Source organism: Poecile atricapillus, chromosome 24 (genome assembly GCF_030490865.1).
Source record: "Poecile atricapillus isolate bPoeAtr1 chromosome 24, bPoeAtr1.hap1, whole genome shotgun sequence".
Taxonomy (NCBI): domain Eukaryota; kingdom Metazoa; phylum Chordata; class Aves; order Passeriformes; family Paridae; genus Poecile; species Poecile atricapillus.
Genome location: NC_081272.1, coordinates 5831248 through 5858506, shown reverse-complemented (window position 1 = coordinate 5858506; position 27259 = coordinate 5831248). Strand labels below are relative to the sequence as shown.

The following is a 27259-nucleotide window of genomic DNA, read 5'->3' as shown; positions in this document are numbered from 1 at the left end:
TTCGGGTGGCTGTGGCAAAGCCAAATGTTGCAAGAGCCTAAAAATAAAAGGAGCTGTTGGCCGGGATTGTGCAAGAGCGCGTCCCGGTCCCGCCCCGCGCGGGAGTTCGGTGGATTTGGCGGCAGAGGCGGCCGGGCACGGCAGGATCCTGGCACGAGGCTCAGGAAATGCCAAAATCCAAAGGGCTGGGGGCTGTCCCCCCTCCCTGTCCCCCCTCCCTGTCCCCCCTCCCTGTCCCCCCTCCCTGTCCCCTCCGTGCAGCCCCGTGTGCGGGGAGGGGGGGTCTATGTGGGTTTGGGGATGTGGGGACCGAGCTGGGCTGCGGGTGGGTGCGATGGGTGTCCCCATGGTGGCACCCTGAGGAATTCCAGAGGGGTCCAGAGCTCGGGAAGCCGTGGGGACGCTGCCCATGTGCCCCCCAGCACGCACAAGGGGCAGTGGGGAAACTGAGGCAGAGCCTGCCGGGGTCGCCTTGCAGGAGTCTGCGGGTGTGCGGTGTCACCCGTGGGGTGTCCCTTGTCCCCCCCCCCGGCCCTGCAGGGCAGAGGGGGCTCGGCGGTGCCGGTGGCTGCCGTGTGCCAGGCGGGAGAGGTGGCGGCAAGGACGGGGCTGGCAGGACACCAAACCTCAGGGGACTTGGCCTTGTGCCACCGGAGCGGTCCTGGGGTGTCCCCTGGGGGGTGACACAGCCCCAGCCAAGGCTCCTGCCCTGCGGGGGTCTCCCCCAGCTCGGGGGGGCTGCGCTGCGGGGCCGAGGGGGCGCAGGGCTGGCTTGGCACGGGCGGGGCCAGCGGGGCTGCGATGTCGCGGTGTCACAGGGCCACCTGCCGGCAGAGCCCCACGGCCACCAGAGCATCCCAGTGCTCCCAGTCTGCAGCCGCACTGGGGAGGGAGGGACACAGGGTGGGCTGGCCCCAGCACGGTCACTGTGGGAGGTGGCATTTGTCCCACACGGTGTCGCGGTCCCTGGGCCGGTGCGGGAGGGGACGCAGCAGAGACGGCCCCGCTCTGGCCACGGACGGATTAAATGTCATTTTATTTCACACCCCCCCAAAAAAATGTAGAAAAGAAGAGGTGAGTGTGGATTTAATTGCTCATATTAAAAATCTACCAGGTGAGACTGAGCCGTTTCCTCCAGAGTCAGTGCAGATCCACAGGGATACTTCTTCCTTCTCCTCCTCATCCTCTCCCTCCTCCTCCTCCTCCTCTTGGGGACCAGGATGGGGACAGGGGGCACCACCTGCCCCCTCCCCACGGTGGGCACCCTGCTGCCAGCCCCACCAGCGCTTCCCTTGCCGGGCTCTCTCCTGCCCGGCCCCGGCCCCCCCGGCGCGGTGTCCCCACGGTGCCACCCGCACCTCGTGTCCCCACGGTGCCACCCGCACCTCGTGTCCCCACGGTGCCACCCGCACCTCGTGTCCAGGAGCGGGTGCTGATTTGGGGGTGGGAAGGTGGGGGCAGGAGCCCGTGGCGGGGGAGGGCGGCCCGGGGCCGTTTCCATTTTAGTATTTCTGTGTTTTCCTCGTTGTCCCTTTTCCCTCTGTACAAAATGAGCTGTATGGTCATGGGCGTCGGTGACACGGTGACGTGCGGCTCCGGTGGCCGCCCCGCTCTCACTGCAGCAGGGCCCGGATCTGTTTGGACGTGGTGTCATCGTTGAGGTGCCGAGTGGTGTACCTGGACGGGGAGGGGACACGGCTCACAGCCCCCCGAGCTGCTCTGCTGTCACCCCACAGCGCTGCCGGGGGGACACCACAGCCCCGCTGTGTCCCCAAGCCCCCGTCTCACCTCAGAGCGTTCAGCAGCCCCTCGGTGCTGGTTGAGGGTTGGTCTTTCAAGACTTTAATGCAGCCTTTCATCTGATGGGGGCAGAGAGAGGGGCTGGGAGACCCCCGAGGGACCAACGGGGGCTCCCCCTTCCTCCCCATCCTCCTCCTCAGTGCTCAAGTCAGGGATCACAGCTACTGGGGTGGAGTGGCACGGCTGGGACCCCACAGCTGTGACCCCAAGACAACTCACATCAATCTTGGAGGTCTTGGCGAAGGCCCCCACGGGGTGGACGTGGTCGTAGAGGATGATGACGCCGACCATCACCCTCATGCAGAAGAGCAGGGTCTCGGTGTTGGTGAAGCGGCTCCGGTACTCCCTGTGCCAGGACAGCGGCTGCCTGAGCCTGGGCAGGGTGGCAGAGGGACCCCAGGACCGAGATGTCCCCCCAGAACCCCCAGGAGAGGATTCTAGGTACTCACGGGGTCTCCAGCATCACCCTGCACACACAGGCCATGGTGCTCAGGCAGTCGGTGGTGTCCTCGATCGGGAGGGTCTTGTTCTGAAACCCAACTGCTGTTTCCACCCCCAGCCCGATGTCTGGTGGCTGGAGGGGGTTTCTGCCCACCCTGAGGGTCCCCCCAGCCTCCCTCACCTCTGAAACGAACTTGGTGGTGGCATTGCTGAGTGTTTTCAGCATGGGGGTGGCCTCGGCGTAGAAGAGGGACATCCTGTTGGCCATCTCGTTGTTCACCTCGCTCTCTGCATCCAGCTGGGGGGGTTTGATGTGGCTCACCGGGGTGGCTGAGCCCCCCCCAAACCATTCCCAGCCCTGTGAACCCCTGGGGGAGGCCACCCCGGGTCGGGGGAACAGCAGAGTCACCTGCAGGTTGTTGATGCGATTCCGGCTGATGGTCCGTCTGTAGTAGCTGAAGTCGTTCTGGATGGCGGGGTTGGTCATCTGAGGGGGGGACAGCAGGGTCAGGGGTCCCAGGGGACTCTGCCGGCTTTGTCCCGGGGTGGGGACCCCCCCTCGCTGCCACCCTGCATGGGGAGGCACCTTGAGCTCGTCGAAGCTGAGGGTGAAGTGCAGGATCTCGGCGAACTGCTTGGCCAGGGCTTGCTCCCGCTCCAGGTGCTGGGTCGGGGCGTACGGGGGGCTGGTGAGGGCCTCCAGCAGGCTCCGCAGGGCGTTCTCTGGGGACAGAGCACTCCCGGTCCCCCTCTGCACCTCCACACCCCCCCTCTCCCCGAGGGGAAACTGAGGCACGGCTCAGCATCCCGGGCTGAGCACAGGCACCGCGGCCAGGACTCCCGCAGCCTCCGGGGAGGGATGCGGGATGCACGGCGGGGATGCGGGGGAGCTCAGGCGCTCACCCAGCCGCAGGGAGAACTCGTAGAAGCGTTTCAGCTTGGCGACCAGGGGACACACGGCGCTCCAGGCGCGCTCCTGCAGCCGCAGGTCCCCGGGGTTTTGGATGGCCTGGGAGGGGAGAGCGCCAGCGCTTGCCCCAAGCCGAGCTGGGGGTGCGGGCAGGGGGAGCCGGGGCTGCACCCACCTCTCGGATCTCCTGCCCGGCGCCCGTGTAGGACTGCAGCTCGGCCAGGACGGTCTGTGCCTCCTCCAGCACGGCGTTCACCTGGTTCCACACCGCAGTCTCGGCCTCCGTCGGCTGCGCATCTGCAGGGCAGCGCCCCGGGGAGAGAAACCCGGAGGGCTCTGAGCGGGGCCCGGGGCGGCGAGAGCCAGAGCGGGGTGCCAGCACCCCCTGCCACGGCTCCCCCGCCGGCCCGCAGCCCTTCCTGGCGGGATTCTCCCCCTGATCCGTTCTCCTTGCCCGAGCTCAAGTCAAGCCGTGGAGTGGGGGGCAGGTGGGGGTGAGTCCTGGCTGCCCTGTGACCGCGGTCCTGCTCACCACGAGGGGTCCCCGAGCAGCCCCCTCGGCCCCGAGAGGCTGCCAAGTGCCCCGGGGGAGAGGTGCGGAGCGACAGCCCCCGGCCACGGGTCTGGCCCCCCTCCCCGGGGACACCCCCGGATGGCAAAGGCTGGGGGAGGACGTCTGGGATGGGCGCGATGCGATGGGCGACGGGGACAAAGAACTCAAAATGGTGTGGATGTGGAACTCAGGAGAAGTACGAAACAAAAACGGAAAATAAAAATCCCATCTCACTTTCAAAGTCAAGGAAAAAATTAGGGCCTTGGTCAAGTTCGTTATAAGTCAACACTTTTAGAAGGTTCCCCATGTGAAACCTGCAAGAGAAGAAACAAGAGGAAAAAAGCATGATGGTGAGGTGGAGCCCGGGGAAGAGGTGCTGGGCTGCGGGCAGCGGCGGTGGCCGGAGCCCCGTCCTCCCCCCGCTGCTCCCCGGGGGCTCGGGGGGCTCCGGGGGTGACCCCGCGGCTGCTCCCGGCCCCGGGTGCAGCCTCTTCCCCCCCGATGGTGATGAGCGCTGGCGGATGGGGTGATGGAGAGGGAGGAGCGAAGGGAGGAGAAGCCGCCGGGAAGTCCCCGAAATCCTTGGAGTCTTGGCTACAGCCAAACCCTTACCCTAGCGCAGAGCCAGCCCCGAAATGAGGGGTCCTGGGGAGCCCCCAGAACCTGTGCCAGGGGGATGTGGAGGGGGCTGGAGGCAGGAAAAGTTCGTGCTGCCTCAAAGGAGCCAGGAGGAGCAGGAAGGTCCCTCGCCGTGGGAGTGGGGGGCTGTGTGACCCCAGCTCGGGTATTTTGGGGGGTGCCGGAGTCAGAGGTGTCCCCGCTGGGGATGGAACTGGGACCAGGGCTGGGGCGAGCAGATGTCACTGCGCTCCTTCCGCTCCTGCTCTGAGCTGTGCCCTGGGAGGAACAGCGGGAGGGGGAGCCAGGGAAGCCCTGGGGCTGTGCCCGGCCTGGCATCCTGCCACAGTGGCCAGCGGCTCCTGTCCCCCCTCCGTGTCCAGCCTGGGGGGCCGAGAGCTGTCCCTTCCTGTGCCCAGATCCATGGGAAGCTGAGGCAGGTCCCTGCTCCCCGTCACTCGGTGCAGGCTGCGGCCGCCGCACTGACCTTCCCAGCGGTGCAGGTGGCACGGATCATTCGTTCCCTCCTCCTTCCCCAGCCTGCAGGCTGTCCCTGTCCTGCCGGTGTCACGGGACACGCCACACGGCCACCAGTGCCATCAGCTAACAGCACTGGGTGCGTGCCCGAGGTGGTGCCGGGCCGGGTCCTGCTGCATCCTGCATCCCACCACTCAGCCAGGACGGCTGCCCCACTCTCGGAGGGATGGGGCATCTCTCACCCTGCCCCATTTTGGAGACGTTTTCAGGGCCCCAAGGCCCCTGGGGACACGGGGCTGCTCGGGGACACTGTGCCTGTCCCCATCCTCTGGACAGCAGCCGCGGTGGCAGCCCTGGCGCCCTCCCCATACCCACCCTGCTCATGGGACTTACTTTCAAAATCCAGGAAAAAATGAGGACAGTTTTCTAAATCTTTGCCCAATACCTTTATCAGGTTGCCCATGGCCAGCAGACCTGAGCGAGAGAAACAGAACAGAGTGGAACAGCACCGGTGCCACCGGCCGGACACCCCGGCACCCCCGAGGGCCACCACCACGGCACCTCCCTGTGCCCACCCCGGTCCCTCCTGGCCGGGCATGGAATGTGACAGCTCTCCCAGCACTTCTGCCGGTTCCAGAGGTGGGAAGGGAAGAGGGGTGAGAGTCTGGGAGCTTTGTGCTCCTGGAGCACCCCTGGCCATGCTGCCACCCCTGAGACACCCCAGTTCCACACCCCTGGCATCCCCAAGGGACGGGGGACTGCCCCAGGTGACCCCCACGGTGTCACGCCATTCCTCTGGGTTATGGGGCTGGCCATCCCCCGTGGACAGGAGAAGACCCCAAGTGGGAATTGTGCCCCACAGACCCAGTTTGGGGGTCTGGTGCCCGTGCCAGAGCATCCCACCCACCCCACGGCCATGCCCTCGGGTCCTTACCTCAGTGCCAGGTGTGGCAGTGGTGGCTACGGCAGGAGCAGGGGCTGTGCCACCCGCCTGGGTCACTTCATGGGCCGGCGGGGACCTGTGGGCAGGAGGGCAGGAGGGTCAGGGCACCCCAGTGGGCACCTCCCTGCCCTGGGGACCCATGGGTGGGTGAGCAGGTGGGGAAGCACGGTGGTCTGGATCTCCCCTCCATCTCATGCTGCCACCAGCCTTCACCTCATTTACCTCGATCATTTTTTATTGCCACCGGGAGCTCACCAGGCATCGGGCTGAGCATCCCCGTCCCTCTTCACCCCTTGTGGGACCTGCCAGCAGCTCAGGGATAACCCCAGAGCGGAGCCATCTGTCCCCATCTCTCCTTGGAGAGGCCAGGATCCCCAGGGATGACTTTCCCAGCTCCGGTGCTTGGGTTTGCTCTTTCCTGAGCGCTGTGTGAGGATCCCTTTATGCCGCCGATGAGCCACAACCCAAATCCTGCAGGCAGCGGGATGCTCCCCCTGTTCCCTGCATCCCACCTTTCCTACAGGGATCTGGGGGGGTCGGGATTGGCCCCCCGGTGTCAGCAGGCTCCGGGAAGCAGCCACGGGACTCAGCGGGTTGTAATTAAGCGCTCGGGTTTAATTAATGAGGCTGGGGAAGGGGAGAGCTGGAGCAGCAGGGGGAGGGATGGGGTGGCTTCGTGCCTGGAATGGGGCTGTGCCCCCCAGCCCAGCTCTCCCCACTCAGCCCAGACCCTTGGCATCAACAGTGATGGCTCTGCCTTCCTCCTCTTCCTCCTCTTCCTCCTCCCAGGCCCAGGAAGTGGTGGCTTCACACGCCTGAAATGCAGCTGGGTTTTGGGGTAACTGGGGTACACCCGGAGCTGCTCTGGCACAGTGACCCTGGGATTCACCCTGATGAGTACTGGGGTGTTTTGAAAAGCTGCTGGGGGGTCCCTGGAGCGGGAGATTGGCACCTGCTGTGCTCTGGCACTGGCACACAGCTCGTGCCACCGCTGTCCTTGACGGGCAGCTTGGGGCCGGGATTTGTCACCGCTGAACTCTGCCTGTGCCAGGGAAGGGGCACGGATGGGTCCCCGGTGTGGGGACACCCCGGGGTGACTCCAGAGCCGTGGGGCAGGGTGCCAGGTGATGGTTTGGGGATTGCTGCAGCCCCTTGCGCTGGGGGGTGGCTCCGCTTGGGGTTCAGCCCCAGTTTTGTGCCATTTCCTTGGTCCCTGGTGCTTAAACCCCGCGGTGGCACTTGGCCCGGGGGGCCACGGCACATCCCTCCCGGGGGGGCTGTGGGAGAGGGCGAGGGGCTCCCCCCAGTGCTGGCTGCCCACTGCTGAACTGGGGGAACTGCGCGCCCCAAATCCTCTGGGAGAGACACCCCCAAGCCGGCAGCGCTCCCGGAGGAACGTGCTGCCACAGGAGGGCTGGGAACAGCAGGCTCCCTGTCCCCAGCCACACCCGCGGTAGCCCCGGGTTCCGTCCCTCCCTGCGGTGGCCTCGTTGCAACCCAGCCCCGCTCCAGAACCTGCCCCTCTTCCATCCCCGCAGCCTCTCCCTGCTCCCCATCCCGCCCCACGGGGACCCACGGCGGGTGTCACCTCCACGGGGACAACCCAGCCCATGGGGTGAACCCCCACCGCTGCTCCAGGCAGGACCAAATCCTGCACCCAGGAGCATCCTTCCCCCGGGCCGGTCACACCGGAGGGGCAGCGATCCCCCCCGGTTCAGGCCACCCCGTGTCACCGTTTTGGGGCTGTGCCCCTCTGCTGCCGGCGCAGCATCGCCGTGGGCACCGCAGCCTGGTGCAGCGCCGCAGCTCCGGCCGGGGGCTGCCTGCCCCGTCCCCTTGACCTGGCCCCGCTCCCCGCAGCCCCCCGCCCGCCCGGTGCCCCCCGGTGCCCCCCGGTGCCGCTGCCCCCGCCCATGGCCGCGCCGGCACCGCCGCAGCCGCCGCAGGGTCGGGCGAGCGGTGCCTGGAGGATTTTCCACGGTGGGGGAAAGAGCCAAACTACCACACCCGGGAATCGGGGTGCCGGGACCAGATCCCACCCCGGGATCGGCCGGGGCACCCCCAGCCCTGAGCAGGGTGGAGCTGGGGCGGGGTGACCCCCCACCCCCACCCCGCTTTGGGGAGCTCCGTGGCCGGAGGGATGCGTGAGCCCTCCGTGGGGCTGAGCCCCCTCCGAGTGGGGCCGGGGGGTGCGGGGGTCTCTCCGGTGCCTGCCTGCGGCTGCGGCTGCGGCTGAGCTGCCGGATTTACCGCAGGGCTGCCGGGAGCCGAGCCGCAGCACCCCGCAGCACCCACCCGTGCGCCCGCACCCACCCGGGGCCACCGCGGGGCTGCAGCAGCCCCAGGTGGGGCGAACCCACCCCTCCATCGCCCACCCCACCCGCACCCACCCCGGCACCCACCCCGGCACCCCCATTCCTGGCCAGCCCCGCGGCGCAGAGCGGTGCCCTGCGAGGGGCGGCCGGCGGGGTCCCTGCGGGACACGGGCAGCCCCTCGCCCTGCTGGCAGGCCTGGTGGCAGCCGTGTACCCGTGGCCGTGGTGGCACTCACCGTGGCGCTGGGAGCCCGCGGGGCGGGCAGGCGGTGCCGGCGGCCGGGAGGCTGCGGATGCTGCCGAGCGCGGGGTGTCGGGGACGAGCCGCCCGCCGTGTGCGTGAGCCGCCCTGCGCCAGCTGCCGAATGCACCACAAAGACCACCATAGCCCCCCGGCCCCCCCCACGCCACTGGTGACGGTGACGTCTCAAGTGTGAGGGAGACGGGGATGTTTAACCCCCTGCGTGCCGGCCGGCGAAGCTCTGCGGCCTGGCCGGGAGAGGGGTCCGCCTGCTGCTCCCCGGGTTTAGGGGATATCCAGAGGGTTCCCCCCATCAGAGCCAGCTCCCAGAAGGGGGAGGGAAAACATAAATATTCCTTGGTCCTGCCCCAGCCCATGGGGGGCACCGCTTTCCCCGCTCCCCTCTCCGGGGAGGGGGGCGAGCACCGAGCCCAGCTGGTGCCACCGCAGCGAGGACAGAGCAGACCCACCCGCCCGGACCCCTGTTCTGGGCAGGCAGCGCCCTCTGCGCCTCATCAGCTCCCCCAGGACGGGGGCAGAAGGGGTTTGGGTGGTGTGAACCGGCACAGAGCTGCTCCCGCAGGGGTGATGGAGGAGGAACGCCAAAATTGGGCTATTTCTGCTTTTCTACCCTGACTCCCCCCCTTTCCAGGCCAGCACCGGGCATGACAGTGGGGACATCAAGAGGGACCCCCAATGTTAGGGTCACCCCAGGCCCAGCTTGGTGCCCAGAGCTGTCCCTCAGGGACACGGGCGGGGTGACAACGGCACATCCCTCCTTTCCGGGGGTTTTGTGCTGGGGGGGTCACACGGGGGCTGGCTGAGCCACCGATGATGCCCCGAGCACCGGCGGTGTCACAGCTGGGTGACCCCGGCAGCGCACCGGGACAAGAGCTGTCGGGATTCTGGGATGAGCAGCCGTGACTCCTGCTCCCCACAGCCCCCCGCAGTTTGTGGGGGACTGAGCCGGCTGCAGCTGGAGGCAGAGGGGGCTGAGGGGTCGCCCCCATCGGGCACAGCCCCCCGGGCCGTGCTGGTGCAGCCCGCAGCCGCTGGGGGAAGCTGCAGCCCTTTGCATTCCTTGGAGCCGCTGGATAGGGAGGATTTTCGGGATCAGCTCCGCGCCCCGGGGGTGGGTGTTGGGGGGATTGCAGGGGTGGGGAGGGGAAAGCTGTGGCGGAGCCAGCGCTGCCTGCATGGCCGTGTCCCCCCCCAAGACCCAGGGCCGATGTCCCGTTCAAAGCTGGGCTCATGCAGGTTTTGGAGCTGCCCCAGTCTGGGTGCTCCAGTGGGTGCTCTGCCCTCCACGACCCCCAGGCATCCCCCCAGCACCGCGACTCGGGGGGTCAGAGCCCCCAAAAGGACCACGCAGTCACCCTGATCCTGATCCCAAGGGCATCCCTGTCACCTGGCACTCCCCTGCCTCTTCCAGCCGCCCCACGCCCCCCCGGCACCCCCTTCCCGTGAGCTGAGCTGGGCCGGGCTCAGCCCGTGCCGCTTCAATTAAGCTCTCATTAATTTTTCAGTCCCCCTGAGCACCCCGGGCACGGGCGCTTTGCAGAGCTGCTAATTGGTGTCTTCTCTACTCCACATCCGAGAACCGCCAGAGGAGCCGGGGGGGCTCATCCCCCTCCCCAGCTCTCGGGGACGCTCACGGAGAGGCTTTGGGGCCACACCGAGCCCAGCAGAGGCCGTGGAGGTGACCCAAAATCCGTGGGGCAGAACCGCTCCAGGCGGGGTCCTGGCACGTCCAGGGGGGTCCCAGGTCTCCTGCCCCCAGGGTGGGGAGAAGATGAAGCCCCTCAGCATCCCTGCTGCAAATATTTGTGTTTTTCTGTAACTCAGCCCTGCTCACCTCCAGCTGGGGCAGTTTTTGTTCCTCTGCAGCAAGGGTGTGAGCACCTGAGGGCAGGTGCTGAGCGCCCCACGGCACCCCACAGCCCCACTGGGGATGGGAACTGGGATGGGATGGGAACTGGGATGGGATGGGATGGGATGGGAACTGGGATGGGATGGGATGGGATGGGAACTGGGAACTGGGATGGGATGGGATGGGATGGGATGGGATGGGATGGGATGGGATGGGAACTGGGATGGGATGGGATGGGATGGGAACTGGGAACTGGGATGGGATGGGATGGGATGGGATGGGATGGGATGGGATGGGATGGGATGGGATGGGATGGGATGGGATGGGGAGCAGCCCCGGCTGGCCGGAGACTTCATCCAGCCCCAGATACAGAGGGGCAGCTGCGGACGGGCCCAGGTGGCACCGGGACCGCAGCAGGATGCCAAGGTCACCGGGAAAAGCTCCCGGCGATCTCCATGGAAACATTTCACATTTGGTTCTGGAGATCAAAGTGCTTTTCTTGTCCCTCTCTCCTCTGCCAAGCGATGAGCCAGCGGTGTGTCCCAGTGTCCCCAGCGCAGGCAGAGAGGGGCCAGCATTCCCGGGATCCCAGTGCCAGCATCCCTCAGCATCCCGCTCCCATTTCCCCTCCCAGCATCCCAGTACCCCCCGGGATCCCACTGCCAGCATCCCCCCGCATCCCGGTCCCTGCATCCCGCTCCCATTTCCCCTCCCAGCATCCCAGTACCCCCCAGGATCCCACCTCGACCCCCACCCCGCGGCCCCTCCCGCTTGATTGACAGCGCTCCCAGCCAATGGACGAGCGTCGCGGCCGGGGGGGCGGGGGGCCCGCGGCTACAAGAGGGGCGGGAGCGGCGGGGGCTGAGCCGGCGGCTGGACCGCGGCCCCTCCGGTACCGGCAGCGGCTCCGCGCCCCGCCCGGCCCCGCCGAGCCTCCACCTGCCCGCGCCGCACCACAGGTAAGGGCCGTCGGGGCTGGAGCCGGGGCCGGGAGCCGCATCCCCGGTGCGGAGCTGCCGTCGGGGCAGGTGCCGGGAGATGCTCCCGGGAGCCGCTTCCAGCGAGTGTCGGGGCCGGAGGGCCGGAGCTGTCCCGTGGTGAGGGTGGGCAGAGCATCCCCGTGCCCCCGGGCATCCCCCGAGCGCCATCCCCGCTCCCTGGGGCTCCGCTGCTGGATCCTGGGGTGCTCCGTGCTGCCCTGGGGGGGACACACACAGTGACGCCCCTCTGTCCTCTTTTGGGACCAGCGGCCGCTGATCCATTGGAGCTTTGGGGCGAGCGTGTGGTGGCTCTCCAAGGTGCTGCTCCCTGCCCTGGCACGGCTGGGTGCTGCTTGGAAAAGGGAATCGAGGGCTGTGGACCACGGGATGCTGCTCGGGAGTCCCGGGCACTTCGAGCTGTGGTGAGGGGCTGCATCCTCCTGCCAGGCCGTGGGAGATGTGGGAGGACTCGGACCACGGCAGGTCTGGCACAGTTTATAATCGATGCCAGCGATTCAGAACCAGACCGTGGTGCTGGGGAAGCTCGTGGAGCCGGGCTGGGGTCGCTGGGGAAGCCTGGTGCTCCGTGGGTGTCCGGACATTCCCTCGGCTCTGGCTGCCGAGGGCTGCTGGGTTCGGCGCTGCCGCGGCAGACGGTGGCAGATGCTGGTGGGATGATGGGGCAGGAAGGAGCTGCCTGTGGGATTCACCAGGAGCGGGGCTGGCCGGGAGCACGAGGAACCCCACATCGCCCATCCCATGGTCCCCCCGTGCGCCCCAAGCCCCAGAACATCACATCCCCGAGAGGAGACGGCGCTCGGTTGGGCTCCGGGTGAACTTCCCCTCAACTTCTTGGAGAGAGAAGCTCCAGGAGCTCCCGGAGAACCATCTGCTGCTCCGGCTGAGCGGCGCCGGCAGCCAAGGCTGCGTGGGAGCGGGCACGGCGCGTATCGGAGCGGCTCCGCTTCCTGCCCACACAGGCAGGGCCTTGCCAGGGCTCCCTGCTGCTGGCAGCCCCCTGGGCAGACCCTGTCCCCACCAAGGGCATCGCTGGGGCCAGCTGGATGCTCCTGGAAGCCAGGAAGTTTGGGAGCCAGGGAGGTTTTTATGTGCCTTAAGGGCAGATTCCTCGTGGTCCCATCCTTAGAGAAGATCTGGTGGACTAAATGGTCTTTGAGCTCCTTTCCAGCCCAAACCATTCTAGGGTTCTATGGCCATGCTCTGGCAAAGGCAATGGGAAGAGTTTCTGAATTTTCAGTTGTTTTCTGAGGGTTTTCCTGCAGCCCAAAATGAGCCCAGGGCACGGGGTGATGCTGCTGGCTCATTTTGGGCTGCCCCAGGGCCAGCAGCAAAGGCCACAGCCACATTTCCAGTGCCACAGCTGCTGTCCTACGTGGACACCCGACGGGCAGGTGGAGCAGATCCAGCAAGGAGAAGAGGGATGTGGGATCAGCCGGGGTGGAGAGGGCCTGAGAGGACCATCCCTCTCCAGCCTGGCGTGGATTTCCCTTTCCAGGGGCAGCCATGGGCAAGCACAGCAGCAAGCTGGCCCCGGAGATGCTGGATGACCTGGTGAGGAGCACGGAGTTCAGCGAGCAGGAGCTGAAGCAGTGGTACAAGGGCTTCCTCAAGGACTGCCCCACCGGCATCCTCAACCTGGAGGAGTTCCAGCAGCTCTACATCAAGGTGGGCTCTGGCTGGGGGTCTGGGTGCTGCCCAGGGGGCTGGAACACCTCCATGCCGAGCTCCCCCTCCTCATTTCAACTCCTCTTCTCTCCTTCCCGCAGTTTTTCCCCTACGGAGACGCCTCCAAGTTTGCCCAGCACGCTTTCCGCACCTTTGACAAGAATGGGGACGGCACCATCGACTTCAGGGAGTTCATCTGTGCCCTGTCTGTCACCTCCAGGGGCACCTTTGAGCAGAAACTCAACTGGGCCTTCGAGATGTACGACCTGGACGGGGACGGGAAGATCACGCGCCTGGAGATGCTGGAGATCATTGAGGTACCGGTGCTTCAAACCAGCAGGGATTGTTTGCTTTTTCCAGGCTTTTCATGGATATCAGGTCCCTTTTAGCACCAAAAAATGAGTTTTCCTACCCAGAGCCTTTTCTGAAAGGTGCTTGATGTGGATCTGATAGAAATGGGTCCCAACAGAGCAGCAACCCTGGAGACATCACAAGCCTGTCCCCTGCCTTGTCCTGGGATTTTGTGTCCTTCCAACATTCCCTCTCATTCCCACTCTCATCCTTCTCCAGGCCATTTACAAGATGGTGGGGACTGTGATCATGATGAGGATGAACCAAGACGGGCTGACGCCCCAGCAGCGAGTGGACAAGATCTTCACAAAGATGGACAAGGACAAGGATGACCAGATCTCCCTGGAGGAGTTCAAGGAGGCGGCCAAGAGCGACCCCTCCATCGTCCTGCTCCTGCAGTGTGACATGCAGAAATAGAGCCCTGGCACCCAGGGCTGGACTGGCTGGAGCCAAACTCTGCCCCCTGTGATGGTTCCAATCCCTGTTTTCCCCACGTTTGGCCCCAGGCATGAGGCACATTCCCCCCCTCCTGCTGCCCCTGCTGGGCAGCCCAAATTCCACACCCTCCCAGGGCTGCTGTGAGCGTCACCAGCCCTCTCCCACCCTGGAGCTGGACACCCTGCAGCCACTGGTGTGTCCTGCCTGACCAGAGCCAGCTGTTCCCACATCCCTGTGGCTTTCTCCCCACTTTCCCCCACTTGATCCTAACCCAGACCAACTCTCTCCCCTTTCTGATGTTTTTCATGGCTTGTGATGTCTCCAGGGAGGCTGAAATGTCCCAAGTCCTGCTCCTGGTCCTCCCTTCACTGGCAATTCCCTGGAAGGCTGCTCTGAGAGGCCAGGGCAGGGTCTTGCACCAGCTTTAGCTCTTCCACCTCTGTTCTTCCTGCTGGGAGCAGCCAGGGTTGCTCAGGACGCTTTAGCAGAGAACAGAAGTGTCCAAAGCCAGCCCTGGACGTGGCCAGTGTCCCATCCCAGAAGCCACCTTCCATCCCATCAGCTGGGTGACATCCACAGCTGCCCTGGCTGCTCTGTGACATTTCTGACCCACCCCAATATTGAGGTGACCCCAAACTGAAGGCAGGGTCAGGAGTGTGGGTGTGGAAGGCAGGTCCTGCTGCTGCTCCCGGCTGTGGGGACAGCTGGGAGTTGGACTGGGAGCTGTCCTGTACCTGGTGAGCCTCCTGGCAAAGCTCTGAGGCCACAAGAAACAAATCTGTCACCTTCCTCCCCTCTCCCAGCCTGCTGCACCCACCCCTCCTGCCCCAGGTTGGTGTTTAGTCTGCACGTTGTGGTGTTGGTGGCTGTGGTGTCTGTTAGGAGATGGTGAAGTCCTTTCCTATTTTTTTAATGGAAAAATAAACTGTCCCCTGTGTGTGGTGTCCCCCTCTGGGTGGTTTACTGGGGGGCTGGGGACAGTGAGGTGACAACACTGCGCTAAAACTGAGAATGTTTTAGGGGTTTCACCCGAGCCTGTGACACCCCAAGGGGTGGAGAAACCCCTGGGGAGCCTGAAGGTGGGTGGAAGTGAAACCCTTCAGTCCTGCAGGCAGCTCTGGGGAAGAAGAGAACGTCACTTTTGGGGTGGGGGAGGCCCAGACCCCAAAGCTCCCTGGAAATGGGTTTCATTTGCCAACCAGGAGCTGCCCCCGGCTGTGCCTTTCCCTCAGGGCTGGTGGCTTTGTCCTGGGCTCCATCCACCAGCAGCTGGGACCTGCTCTCAGCGCATCTTTGTCCTTCTTTTCTCCACCCCCATCTTCCCCGCACAGATTTTCCTCTGGCCTTTCTTCTCCCTCAGCAGCCTGCACAGACAGTGACTGTTGCTAAGGAGCTCTCACCAAATTTTAATCCTTGTCTGTCATCAAGCCGGCAGGGCTGGCTCCTGGGCAGCAGCGCTGCCTCCCAGCTCACACAGATCCTGCAATTCCCCAGCCCTTGGTGTGTCCTGCAGCAGCCAGCACCGGAGCACGGGGATGGGAAGGTGCCAAAAGCACGGCAGGGAGGGTATTTTTAGGAGTGCTGCTGATGGGAGAGCTCTGTACCTCGGTTTGGCTGCTGTGCTCTCCAGGAGCGCGTGTGTGTGAGTTTGCAGCTCAGCAGTGCCTGGGAAAGAAGGAACGGGGCAGCTTGTCCCACCCTGCGGGAGCTGGGGACGTGCCAGGGCTGCTGCCTGAAAGGGCAACAACTCAAAAGCTCAGGAGAGAACTCCAAGAATAGCCTGGTGATCCCGGGGCCCTGCAAGCTCCTGCTTCCCTGGGGGCCACCCCAAAGGAAGCTCAGGTGTTTCCCAGCAGGGAGCTGCGAAGGCCCTGGGGAAAGGAAATCTGTCAGGCTGAAATGATGCTGAATCCCCAAAGGGGTTTGGATTCCTGGAGCCAGCCCTGCTCAGCAGCTCACAGCTTCTCCTGGCTCTGCTCTCCTGCTTGGAGCCCGGTGCAAGCGGGGTGGTGTTGGGTTGATCTCGTGGATGGGGACACGAGGCTGTCCTCTGTAGGGAGGGCTGGTTTTTCTTTAGCTGGAGCACAAGAATTTGGGTAAAACCCTGTTCTGTGACCTCCCCCCAGGAGCTGCCCTGTTCCAGGTGAGATCCTCCATCCCCTGCCCCTTCCTGGCTCTTGGCTTTTGGTCTCTGGGATGCAGCCCCCGCTCTCCAAGGGCTTCTGGGGGTCTCCTGGTGGTGGGGGAATTTTTAACCTGAGCTGAACGTGCAGCTCTGTGGCTGCTCCCACCAGCACCCGTGGGAGCGGAGAGCCTTAATTAACACCGGCGCTGATTCCTTTAATGAGTGAACGGCACAGAGGTCACCCTGGCACGGAGCAGGGCCCCACCACACCTCTGTCCTCCCCTGCTGCCACCACCCCGGCTGCTCCATCCTCTCCAGCTCCCAGCACTGCCCAGCCCGTGCTCTCAAGGATGGCCAGACCCGGAGACCGGGACGAGCTCCGGTGTCCGCCGGTGATGCCCCATCGCTCCTGCTCCGTGTCCTCCCGGGGCTCTGTCCTTTGTCCCCAGCCCCTTCCCCTCGCTCCCGGGCCTTCGCTGCCCCCTTCGCTGCTCTGCCCTGGAGCGGGGGCTCCCTCCTCAATTCCCCGCAGCTCCCCGGTATCACCGGGGGGAGCGCGGCGGCGGCGGCGGCGGCGGCGAGGAGCGCTCGGTCCCGAAGAGGTTAATCCGTGTCCCGGTGGACTGAAACCCCGGAGCTTCATGGGATGCCTTATAAAGAGCGTTCCGCCGGGCCGGCCCCGGCTCCGGGAGCTCCCGGGACGCGCGGAGCCGCCGCGCTCGGACCGGAGCCGCCGGTGCCCCGGAGCCGCCGGTGCCCCGGAGCCGCCGCGCTATGGAGCCACCGGGCCCCGCCGGGGCGCCGGGCCGGCCCTGGGATGAAGCCAAGGCTTTCTACGACAATCTCGCCCCCAAGAAGAAGCCCAAATCGGTGAGAGCCCCCGAGGCGCCGCGCAGCGCTCCCTGCCCCGGGGGGACGCAGCCCCCTGCCCCATCTCCCGCGGGTGCCCCCCCAGCTCTCCAGTCAGCTGTCCCATCTCCTGCAGCTTCTCCGGGCTCCTCCTGGGAGCCTCATCTCCTCTGCATTCCCCCACGGAACCCCCCCGGGTGTCTGTGGGTGCCCCGTCTCCTCCAGGCTCTCTGGGGTCCCTGCCGGTGCCCCATTTCCTCCACGCGTTTTGGGGTCCCCCTGGGTCTCTCCGTGTTCCTCGTCTCCTCCAGGCTTTGTGGCCCCCCCATGGTGTCTCTGGTGTTTCTTTCACCCCCCGCCTCCATCCAGGCCCTTGGGGATGCCCTGGCTCTCTCCAGGTGCTCCCACTCCCTCACGGCATCCCTGGGTTTCCCTCGGTTGCCCGGGTTCCCCCCGGTTCCCCCCGGTCTCTCTGGGTTCCTGCAGCTCCCTCTGGTGCTCCTGGCTCCCTCCTGGGCTGGGGTGTCCTTGCAGAGCGGCCCGGGGCTGCCTGAGCCGCCTGTCCCCTGCTGCCAGGGACAGGAGGGGTGGCACTGGCAGGGCCGGGGGACAGCCCCGGATCGCTGCCTGTGCCAGGAGGTGTCCCAGGGGTGTCGCTGCCCCTGCCGGGCTCACTGCGAGGTTGAAGGAAAGCCTGTGTTATCTAACACAGGGGTTTAAACACGGGAGCGCCTGGAAGTGCGGCGGTACCCCGGCACAGCAGCGGGGCTGGGGGCTGTACCCGGGGCTGGCCCTGCCCCTGAGCCCCCCCAGCCACCCCCGCGGCTGTGGCACCCCCAAACTCCTGGGCAGAGGAGGGGGACCCGGTGCCAGCCGGCACCTTCCGTGGCAAAGCTCAGTGGGTCACCTCTCCAGGAGGGGACACAGCCTCACCTGGGGCAGCCCTTGTGCTTTCGCGGGGACCCGCTGTCACCCCAGGGTCTGGACCCGCTGTCACCCCCGGTCCCGCTGCCACCCCCGGGTCTGGACTCGCTGCCACCCCCGGGTCTGGACCAGCTGTCACCCCCGGGACTGGACCCGCTGCCACCCCCGGTCCCGCTGTCACCCCCGGGACTGGACCCGCTGTCACCCCCGGGTCTGGACCCGCTGTCACCCCCGGGACTGGACCCTCTGTCACCCCCGGGTCTGGACCCTCTGTCACCCCCGGGTCTGGACCCGCTGTCACCCCCGGGTCTGGACCCGCTGTCACCCCCGGTCCCGCTGCCACCCCCGGGTCTGGACCCGCTGCCACCCCCGGTCCCGCTGTCACCCCCGGCCCCGCTGTCACCCCCGGCCCCGCTGTCACCCCCGGCCCCGCTGCCAGCTCACGTTGCTGCTGCCCGTGCCCTTCCCGGAGGAGAGGGCCAGCCTGGCTTGGTGGCAGGATGCAGCCGCTTGTCCTTCATGCCATGCTTTGCTCATGGATGAGGGCCCGGGCTCCTCCTCCTCCTCCTCTTCCTCTCCTCGCTGCCCAGCGACCCATCCCTGCTGTAAGTGGGGAAACTGAGGCACGGGGGCGGCGATGCGCTTTGCAAAGCGAGCTCCGGGCGCTCCCATCCCGGAGCTGGGCTCTCTCCGTGGGGCTGGGGATGATGCCAGGCGCTGTGCCCCTCTTGTGGGGCTGCCCCAGCTGCCCTCACACCGCCAGGCAGCTGCCAACCCGTGATGGATGGCTGCAGGGCGCTTTTCCGCAGTATAAATAATGTTCTTGGAAAACTCCAAACCACCCCGGCCGTCACCCTGAACTTTAATCTGATCCCCCAGCAGTGGTGCCCGAGGCTCCTTCGGGAAACGGGGTTTGGTGTCATCCCCGCAGCCCTGGGGGAGCTGGGTCTGTCTGTTCCTCCTGGAAGAGCAGGAGGGAGCTGTGGGGGCTGCGAGGTGACAGGAGAAAAGGAGATTTTTGGGGAAATCCTGGCTGGGGAATGGGTTAATGGGACATTCCTGCTTCCCCACGGCTGCTCCGGCCTCGCTGCTGCCAGGGAGGTCAGCAATGAGACCTGTCACCCTTCAGCAATGCTGGAAATGTTCCTCAGCCTCTCTGGTGATGCTGAGTGGGGTCAGTGAGAGCTGATTTTCTGCTGTGGGCACCCTGCTCATCCTTTTTGGGACCCAACCATCTCTGCTGTGTAGCTGGAGTGGGGGCAATGCTTGGCCCTGGAACAAACCCTTCCTCTTCCCTTTCCCTGACCAAAATCCACCTCTGAATATTGAATTCATCACAAGAATTTGGTCTTCTGCAGCATCCAGGGAAGTGCCTGGGGCTGCCAGAATCCCTGCAGGATTTTAGGATGGAGTTGGGTCCAGCCCCAGGCAGCTCAGGAGGACCAAGGGGTGCAGAATGGGGTCCCCACTGTGGCTGTGGCCAGTGGTGGCCTCCAGGGGTGGCACCCGTGGCTCTCCCGCCCCTCTGCACATCCCAGGAGCCTGTGGGATTTCCAAATGTCTGCCTCTAATCCTTGGGGGGCTGCTTAGGATTTACATCTGATTAGAGAAGCGATTTAAAGGCTGCCAGCTGTTGGATCCACAGGGAGAAAATTGGGCTGTTTCCAGTCACTCCTGGAATACTCCTTTACCCCTGGGGGTTTGGGCTCTGGGTTTGCACTCCATGGAGCTGGAGCCTGCTGGAAAAGTGTTTTTACACTTCTGAGGTGGGGCCTGGACCTTGTGGAGCTCCTGGAGCTGTGCCAAGAGCTGATGCTCCTCTTCAGAGGGCTGGGCTGTCAGGACGATCCCTGGTCATCCCTCCTGTTTGGCTGTCCCTGGGGATGGAGCCAGAATTGGGATGGGTTCTGTTCATCCTCCTCTTTATCCCATCATTAATGCTCGAGGTTCAGGAGGGGGCTGGGTCTGACCTTCCCATGGGAAGGGAGAGGAGCTCACCCTGAATCCCCAGCAAATTCAGCCGGATTCCAGCAGAGCCCGGGCTTGTGCCGCCTGAGCTTTCACTGACCTTGGCTGACCTTGGATGCTGCTCTGAGGGGAAAAACAGAGTTTGTGATTCAGCCCAAACCCTCCAGGGCTGGGGCAGCCAGAGCAGGAGGCTGTGGTGGGGTGGGGGCTGTGGGACCAAATCCATCCCAGCCAGGACTGGGAGTGGGAGCCCTTCCGTGCACACATTTCCTGTCACAAAAGAAGAGTGTTTGCCTCGAAACACCACAATTCCTGGGGGAAAAGTGGGGTTGGGTGAGTTGTTTGCAGCGCTCAGACGGAGGATTTGAGGTGCTGTGCCTTCCTGAGGGTTTTTAAAGCTCATTTTCGAGTGCTGTAATGACCATCTGCAGCAGGAACGGGGACGGCGAGGCATCCAAACAACCTTGAGGAGGGAACGCTTCCAAATGAAACCTCCACTTCAATGAAATGTCAAAACGCAGATCCCTCCTTGCAGCGCAGAATCTCCTCGTTTTCCAAATGTCAGCATTTCCCAGAGAACAGCAGGGCCCTTCCAGCCCAGCCAGAGCTGGGAGCTGCTTTAACACCCGGGTGAGATTTTCCTGCCCCGAGTGCTCTGAAAGGTGCAAATTTTCCTGGGCAGGATCCGGCAGCTCCCGCTCCCAGGGGCTCCACGCTGGGGCAGAACCAGGCCTGGAGATGAGGGTTATTTTTATTGCTGGGTTTATTGCCTCTTAAATGATCCTCCCCGAGGGCTGGTGCCTTTCAGAGGCGAGGAAGGGACCTTGAGCAGCCGGGGCTGTTGCGCAAGGGGAGAGGGAGATGGAAATTCCCTCTGGGCACCCGGCTTGGCTTGTGGCCCCAAACATCCTCCTCACCCCCCTGGACACGCCTCGGTGCTGTGACATCTGGGCTGCTGACTTGTTTTCTCTCCTGGGAATCTCCCTCCAGGGCTGACCCTGGTCCAGGATCAGGGAGCAAACACCTGGAAGATTTCCTGGCTCTCCAGCACTGCAGGGACTCAGGAGCAGGATGGAGCAGCAGGGACTCCATTAATGGCCGGATGTCTCAAGACCTTTCAGAGTTATTAATATTTTCAGCTAATAAATGGCCCATGACACCAGAGTTATTAATTAATGAGCTGAAGTGCCAAGGCTTGGCCCGTGACCGGTTAATAGCTGCTGCCATGGATCGGGTCCTGCCTCTCCTGGGGGCTGTTTTCCACTTCCAAAGGGGATCTGATTCCCCTGGAAATGCTGTGGGAAAGGGATCCCTGTGGCTGCAGAGATCTCAGCCCCAGTTAATCTGGGTCTCATCTGCTCTTTAACCTCTTTGCAGGGGATTTGGGGGAGTTTGGGGACGGATGGAGAGGTGCCTGGGCTGGAGCTGGGAATGGTGAGGAGGCTCCCCTGGCTCATTCCTGGGTGGGGCTGGGGGCAGAGAGCCCCGGGGCGAGCCCAGCCCTGCAGGGAGCGAATCCCAGGGTGGATGGGGCACCTCGGCCTTGCCAGGCTCCTGGGAAGTTCAGGGCAGGGTGGGAGCTTGAACTTTGGAGCACCTGGGTGTGAGAAGCAGCTGGAGGAGGCAGCCTCCACCCTGGGTAAATGGCAGAGGATTGCTCATGGAGCAGGGGATGAGGCATTCCTGCAGTTCCAGGGTTTCTCAGAGAGCCCCCAAGCCCTGTCAGCCCAGCTGGGCTCCTCTGCAGGGGACAGGACTCCCTGTGCCACTGTCCCTCTGGAGGATCTGTTGTCCTGGCAGCCAGGGTTTCTCACTGGCCATCAGTAATTAACTTATTTTTGTGCTTGCAAGTGAGTGATGGGGATTAACACCCTCCCTGCCCTGCCAGGGGAGAGAGGGAGGACGGCTGGGGGTCAAGATGAGCTCGACTTTCCCTCTGTCCCCTCTGTCCCTGCCAAGTCCCTCTGGTGGTGCCTTCAGCTGGAGGAGGTTTTGGATTTGGCTTTTGGATCGAGCCCTCAAACATTAATAATAATGAGTCATAAATCACTGCTTGCACCACCTGTTTGTCGTGTTCCCACCCACAATGACTGCATGGAGTGTTTGGAGGAGCGGAGCTGGCACGGGGCTGTTTGTCACATCTGGACGGCGTCACGGGACGCGGATCCGGCTCTTCCCTGGCTGGGGGGTGGGAAAAGCCACACAAATTCCTTCTGCACGGGCTTCAGCCGTTCCTCCTGGGCTCTGCACGGGTTCTGGGGGCCTGTCTGCAGCAGGAGGGCTTGGGAATGGGATCTGAGGTGTCCCAAATGTGCGGGGATGGAGCATCGGGGCTTTGTTTGTTGAAGCACTGCGATGCAGCCCCTCTGTCCTTCTCCAAATCCTTCCAGAGGCGTCGCCCACCTCGTGGCCTTTCGTGTTGGGGGTGAACAGACGCCACCCCAGGCTGGGAGCAGCATCCTTTTTTATTTATTTTTTCATTTATTTATTTATTTTTATTTATAATTTACCCCTCTGCCCCCAGCCCAAACCCGAGAACGCCATCACCATCGCGGTGTCCTCGCGGGCGCTGTTCCGCATGGAGGAGGAGCAGAAGATCTACACGGAGCAGGGCGTGGAGGCCTACGTGAAATATCAGCTGGACCACGAGAACGAGCCCTTCCTCCCCGGGGCCGCCTTCCCCTTCGTCAAGGTCAGCAGCCACCGCTCCAAGGACCCCAAAAATTTTGGGGAGAGGATGGAGCTCGTGTGGGGGCAGGAGGGACACGAGCAGCAGGGCAGGAGCACACAGAGGGCAGATAAATCTCCTCCAGCGAGTGATGTGCTGCTCCCAGGGCTGGATTTTCCATCTGGAGCCCAAGAATTGAACAAATCATCTCCTTGGATTTAAAAGTTTCTCTCTTTTTTTTTTTTATTTTTTTTTTTTTTATTTTTTATTTTTTTTAATTATGAGTATTATTACAATTTATTTATTCTTGTAAATTGGCTGGGTTTAGCCTTGCTCCCGAGTCGGCCAATTTCTAATTCTGACTCATTTGAAATGAGGCATTTCAAGCTTGAAAAAACATTTTCTAACTCCAGTTAGAATGTACCAGTCAGTGCAGTTTTGGGTGCTGGAGCCCGTTCCCAATGAATAAATTAATAAAATAATAAATTAATATAATGATATAAAATATTAATATAAATAAATAAATTAATCCCATTAATAAATTAATCAGTTCTGTGGGGCGAGACTTGTTTCTGATTGCTTGAAAAACAATTATCTGTCACTTGGAGCTAATTTATCCTCATTTAATAACTCCAAACCTTTTGTGTTTGGAAACAGAAGAGTAGCTAGGTGGAATTATCCCCCCTCCCCAAAAATTAATCTGTTTTTTCCCAGCTGATGCCACCTTGGCTCAGGGTGTATTTCAGGTGGGATTTTGGTGCTCAGGAGGGTTTTGTTGATGGGAAAGGGTGAGGACAACCCCTGGGGCTGACCAGATTTGTGGATTTTAGTGACCAGCAGTGTTTTGCTGATGGGAAGGTGTGAGGACCACACCTGGGGCTGACCAGATTTGTGGATTTTGGTGCTCAGGAGGGTTTTGTTCATGGGGAGGGGTGAGCACCACACCTGGGGGTGACCAGATTTGTGGATTTTAGTGACCAGCAGCATTTTGTTGATGGGAAGTTGTGAGGACCACACCTGGGGCTGACCAGATTTGTGGATTTTCATGACCAGGAGGGTTTTGTTGATGGGAAGGGGTGAGGACCACACCTGGGGCTGACCAGATTTGTGGATTTTAGTGACCAGCAGCATTTTGTTGATGGGAAGTTGTGAGGACAACCCCTGGGGCTGACCAGATTTGTGGATTTTGGTGCTCAGGAGGGTTTTGCTGATGGGAAGTTGTGAGGACAACACCTGGGGCTGACCAGATTTGTGGATTTTGGTGCTCAGGAGGGTTTTGTTGATGGGAAAGGGTGAGGACAACCCCTGGGGCTGGCCAGATTTGTGGATTTTGGTGCTCAGGAGGGTTTTGTTCATGGGGAGGGATGAGGACCACACCTGGGGCTGGCCAGATTTGTGGATTTTGGTGACCAGGAATATTTTGTTCATGGGAAAGGGTGAGGACCACACCTGGGGCTTACCAGATTTGTGGATTTTGGTGCTCAGGAGGGTTTTGTTGATGGGAAAGGGTGAGGACAACCCCTGGGTCTGGCCAGATTTGTGGATTTTGGTGCTCAGGAGGGTTTTGCTGGGTGGGAGGAGGCTCAGAAGCACCCCTGGGGGGCCTGGCTGACACCCAGCCCCTCTCCCCGGGGTGCTGCAGGCTCTGGAGGCGGTGAATGCTCAGCTCCGTGAGCTCTACCCCGACAGCGAGGAGCTCTTCGACATCGTCCTCATGACCAACAACCACGCCCAGGTTGGGGTTCGCTTGATCAACAGCATCAACCACTACGGTGAGACGGGGACAGAGCTGTCCTTGGTGGCCTCTGGGTGTTGTCACTGCTTGGCACCGAGAAGAGGAGATGTCTTCTCCCATTTTTCCCGCTCCTCTCAGATTTTCTGGGTGTTGAGCAAGAACTGGCGGGCGGGGAGGGGCTCTGGCTGAGCTTGGATTAACCCCAGTCCTCCCAGCTCCAAGGCTGGGTTTGGGGGACAGCCAGGCTCACCCCGGGGTCCCTCTTGCCCCCAGATCTGTTCATCGAGAGGTTCTGCATGACGGGAGGGAACAGCCCCATCTGTTACCTCAAGGCCTATCACACCAACCTCTACCTGTCCTCCGACGCCGAGAAAGTGAGTGGGGCCATTGAAGAGGGTGAGTCTGGGGTCCAGCTCAGGGGGGGCAGCGGGGGGAGCCTGGAGCCCTCAGGGAGTTGATCCCAGGAAGGACGACTCCAAAATCCGTGTCCCCAAACCGACACGCGCTTAAGGTTTGCCTTTCCCCGCATCTCCGAAGCTCCAACGAGCCTCCAGTTTCCATAGAAATGAGCTTTTCCTCCAGCTCCACAGCTCTCCCGAGGCAAAGGCGCTGTTTTCCCTCCTTAATTCTTGTATGCAAAGGGTGATTTGGCATCTGGGGGGGTTTGTTTTTGCCGCGGGTGCTCCCGGGCGCGTCTCCTCGCGGCGTTTTGCTCCCAGCCCGTCGTGTTTTCGCTCTGCTCCTCAGCAGCTGAGCCACCAGGATGATCCATGGGTGACTTCCACCTCTTGCCTCGTCCTCAGGGATCGCTGCAGCCACCATCTTCAGCCCCAGCAGGGACCTGGAGGTGTCGGAGAAGCAGCTGCGGGTGGCGTTCGACGGCGACGCCGTGCTCTTCTCGGATGAGTCGGAGCAGATCGTGAAGGCTCACGGGCTGGACATGTTCTTCGAGCACGAAAAGGCCCACGAGAACAAACCCCTGGCACAGGTAGAGCTGGGCTGGAGGCTGGAAAAGGATCTGGGAGAGAGGCAGCCCTCGTGGGATGCTCCCAGAGTCGGCTGCGAGGTGGAGCCGCTGACTTTGGGGTCATTTTTGGGGGCCCGAAGGGTGACAGCAAGGTGGGGGTCAGAAGGGTGACAGCAAGGTGGGGTCAGAAAGGTGACATCAAGGTGGGGTCAGAAGGGTGACAGCAAGGTGGGGGTCAGAAGGGTGACATCAAGGTGGGGGTCAGAAGGGTGACAGCAAGGTGGGGGTCAGAAAGGTGACAGCAAGGTAGGGTCAGAAGGGTGACATCAAAGTTTCTTTTCTCCACCAGGGCCCCCTGAAGGGTTTCCTGGAGGCGCTGGGGAAGCTGCAGAAGAAGTTCTACTCCAAGGGGCTGCGGCTGGAGTGCCCCATCCGCACGTACCTGGTGACGGCGCGGAGCGCGGCCAGCTCGGGGGCGCGGGCCCTAAAAACTCTGCGCAGTTGGGGCCTGGAGACGGACGAGGCTCTGTTCCTGGCCGGGGCTCCCAAGGGGCCTCTGCTCAGGAAAATCCGGCCCCACATCTTCTTCGATGACCAGATGTTCCACGTGGAGGGAGCGCAGGAGATGGGCGCCGTGGCTGCCCACGTCCCCTACGGCGTGGCCCAGAAGCACAAGAGGGAGAAGCAGCAGAGCCCCAACAGCAAATAGTGGGGCTGGGGGAGATCCCAGAGCCTCCAGCATCGCTCTCACCCCGTGGGCCACGCTCCCTGCTCGTGCAGGGGGTGTTGGTTGTGGGAGTGGGAGCTCATCCCCCTGTCAGGGGCGGGGAGAGAGGAGGAGAAGCTTCCTTGTGGCAGGAAGTTGTGGCATTGTCCCCGTTCCTCGTGGGGCTCCTCGGTGCCAGGAGATGTTTTCCCAGTTCCTCCCAGCACTCGCTTCTGGCAAAAAAAAATTCCCTCGAGGATGGCTCTGCCTTGTGTGGAATCTTTGTGCCAGGCAGGTTTAACCTATTTATTTAAAACCTTGTGGCTTTCCCAAGCAAATGTTTCAGGCTGAACTGTTGAACTGGAAAGTTAGGAGCGCCCAAAAAAAGCTTCCAAGCGGCTTTGAAACGGAATTTTCTCCTTTTTAACTGGAATTAATTGTTCCTTCACAGCCCCAGCTGCTGCTTCTAACCAGAAAACACTCAGTGTCTGTCCTTTCACCAAGATTTTGCCAGCTTAAATTTGGAAAAAATAGAAAGAAACACTTAACATATTAAAAAAAGAAGAAGAAGAAAAAAATCCTATTTCCTGCTTGGAACTTTGGGCTGGTGTATTGTTGGCCCAGGTTTTTATATTTGGGTTTCACACTTGCATGATTTAGCACTTCAAACTAATAATCTCAGTGAGCATCCAAAGCCCAGCTTGTCCAAGGGCTGCAGACACATGCCCAGGGCTTGAATTTAAGTTAAAAGCAGGCCCTGATATATTAGGGACATTTGAAGTCCATTTAGGTAAATCTGCAGAGAATTTCAGCCTGGGGATTTCAATTAAAAGATTTTTTTTCTCCCTTTCTAGGCTGAGCCCATAATCTTTTTCTCCTCAGCTCCTTAAAAACCTCTGGTGTTTCCTAAAATAGACACTTCTGTTAGCGATGCTGTGAGAGAAGCAAATCTCTGATTAAAAAACAGGATGGGAAATCAATGGGAGAGAGAAACTGGTGTGAAAATCACCCTGACATTTCTGCTCAAAGCCCTGTCCCAAAGGAGACACTCGGGAGGAAAATTTAAAGATTATTTTTTTCCTCGTGAGTTTTTCTTTTCCTCTCTATTTTATTTATTTTTTTTATTATTTTATTTTTCATGACACTCCACGGCTGAGCAGGAAGGATGCTTAATATTATCAGATATTTTTCTACAAATTCCATGGGCTGGAATTCAATGGAATTCCTGGCTGACAAAAATTCAAAATTCAATGGAAATTTTCCAAGCTGTGTGTCTGGCTCTTTCCAGGGAAGTTTCAGCTCAAACAGTGAGGCTGGAGCTGGAGTGATCACCCTTTTGTGGAATATCTAAATAACCAAGCTGGTGATGCCTTCACCTTTTCTCATTGCACTAAATCCTGCTCCAGCACTGAAAAGAAAATTGCACTTTTTCCCCCCCCCAAAAAAAAAGCTTTGGCAGACTGTGAATTGTCACATCTGGGTGACAAACACCTCGGAGGAAGATCTAAAATCCAAACAAACAAAGGAAAATCTTGGGAGAAATGAGTTCCTGAGGGTCACATCCGCCAGCACTCAGGTTTAGAGAAAGGTTTTGTCTTTTTTTTAAATGGGAACCCAAGATTTTGGGGTCTGAACTGGATCTTGGAGACCTTTTTGGCAGCTGGGAGGGGGAGCACAGCCAGTAAACATTTCCA

The 27259-nt window shown here is 61.9% G+C and overlaps 3 protein-coding genes across 6 annotated transcripts; 2 read left to right on the top strand and 1 right to left on the bottom strand.

The window, feature by feature from the left end:
• Positions 1–1085: 1085 nt before the first annotated feature.
• LOC131588114 (CYFIP-related Rac1 interactor A-like) lies at positions 1086–22005 on the bottom strand. Of its 4 annotated transcripts, XM_058856701.1 has the most exons (13): positions 17966–22005; positions 5734–5818; positions 5193–5273; positions 3939–4018; positions 3327–3448; positions 3145–3250; positions 2828–2964; positions 2651–2728; positions 2423–2539; positions 2250–2329; positions 2020–2146; positions 1789–1859; positions 1086–1677 (listed from the first exon to the last, which is right to left on the bottom strand). In XM_058856701.1, the coding sequence occupies exons 4-13, from the start codon at positions 4009–4011 to the stop codon at positions 1614–1616; spliced, it is 975 nt and encodes a 324-aa protein (XP_058712684.1). In that variant the 5' UTR covers positions 4012–4018; positions 5193–5273; positions 5734–5818; positions 17966–22005; the 3' UTR covers positions 1086–1613. The 4 variants fall into 4 exon arrangements, 3 of the variants coding, with proteins under 3 accessions (XP_058712684.1, XP_058712686.1, XP_058712685.1); XM_058856703.1 differs by lacking the exon at positions 3939–4018; XM_058856702.1 differs by lacking the exons at positions 5193–5273; positions 5734–5818; positions 17966–22005 and having other exon boundaries at positions 3939–4316.
• Positions 12651–16193, top strand: HPCAL4 (hippocalcin like 4). Its single transcript, XM_058856706.1, has 3 exons — positions 12651–12834; positions 12936–13151; positions 13405–16193. The coding sequence occupies exons 1-3, from the start codon at positions 12673–12675 to the stop codon at positions 13600–13602; spliced, it is 576 nt and encodes a 191-aa protein (XP_058712689.1). The 5' UTR covers positions 12651–12672; the 3' UTR covers positions 13603–16193.
• NT5C1A (5'-nucleotidase, cytosolic IA) lies at positions 16379–27027 on the top strand. The gene is made up of 6 exons (XM_058856700.1): positions 16379–16618; positions 22014–22181; positions 23800–23929; positions 24166–24288; positions 24696–24880; positions 25209–27027. Exons 1-6 carry the CDS (start codon positions 16523–16525, stop codon positions 25566–25568), a joined length of 1062 nt encoding a protein of 353 aa, XP_058712683.1. The 5' UTR covers positions 16379–16522; the 3' UTR covers positions 25569–27027.
• Positions 27028–27259: the final 232 nt, after the last annotated feature.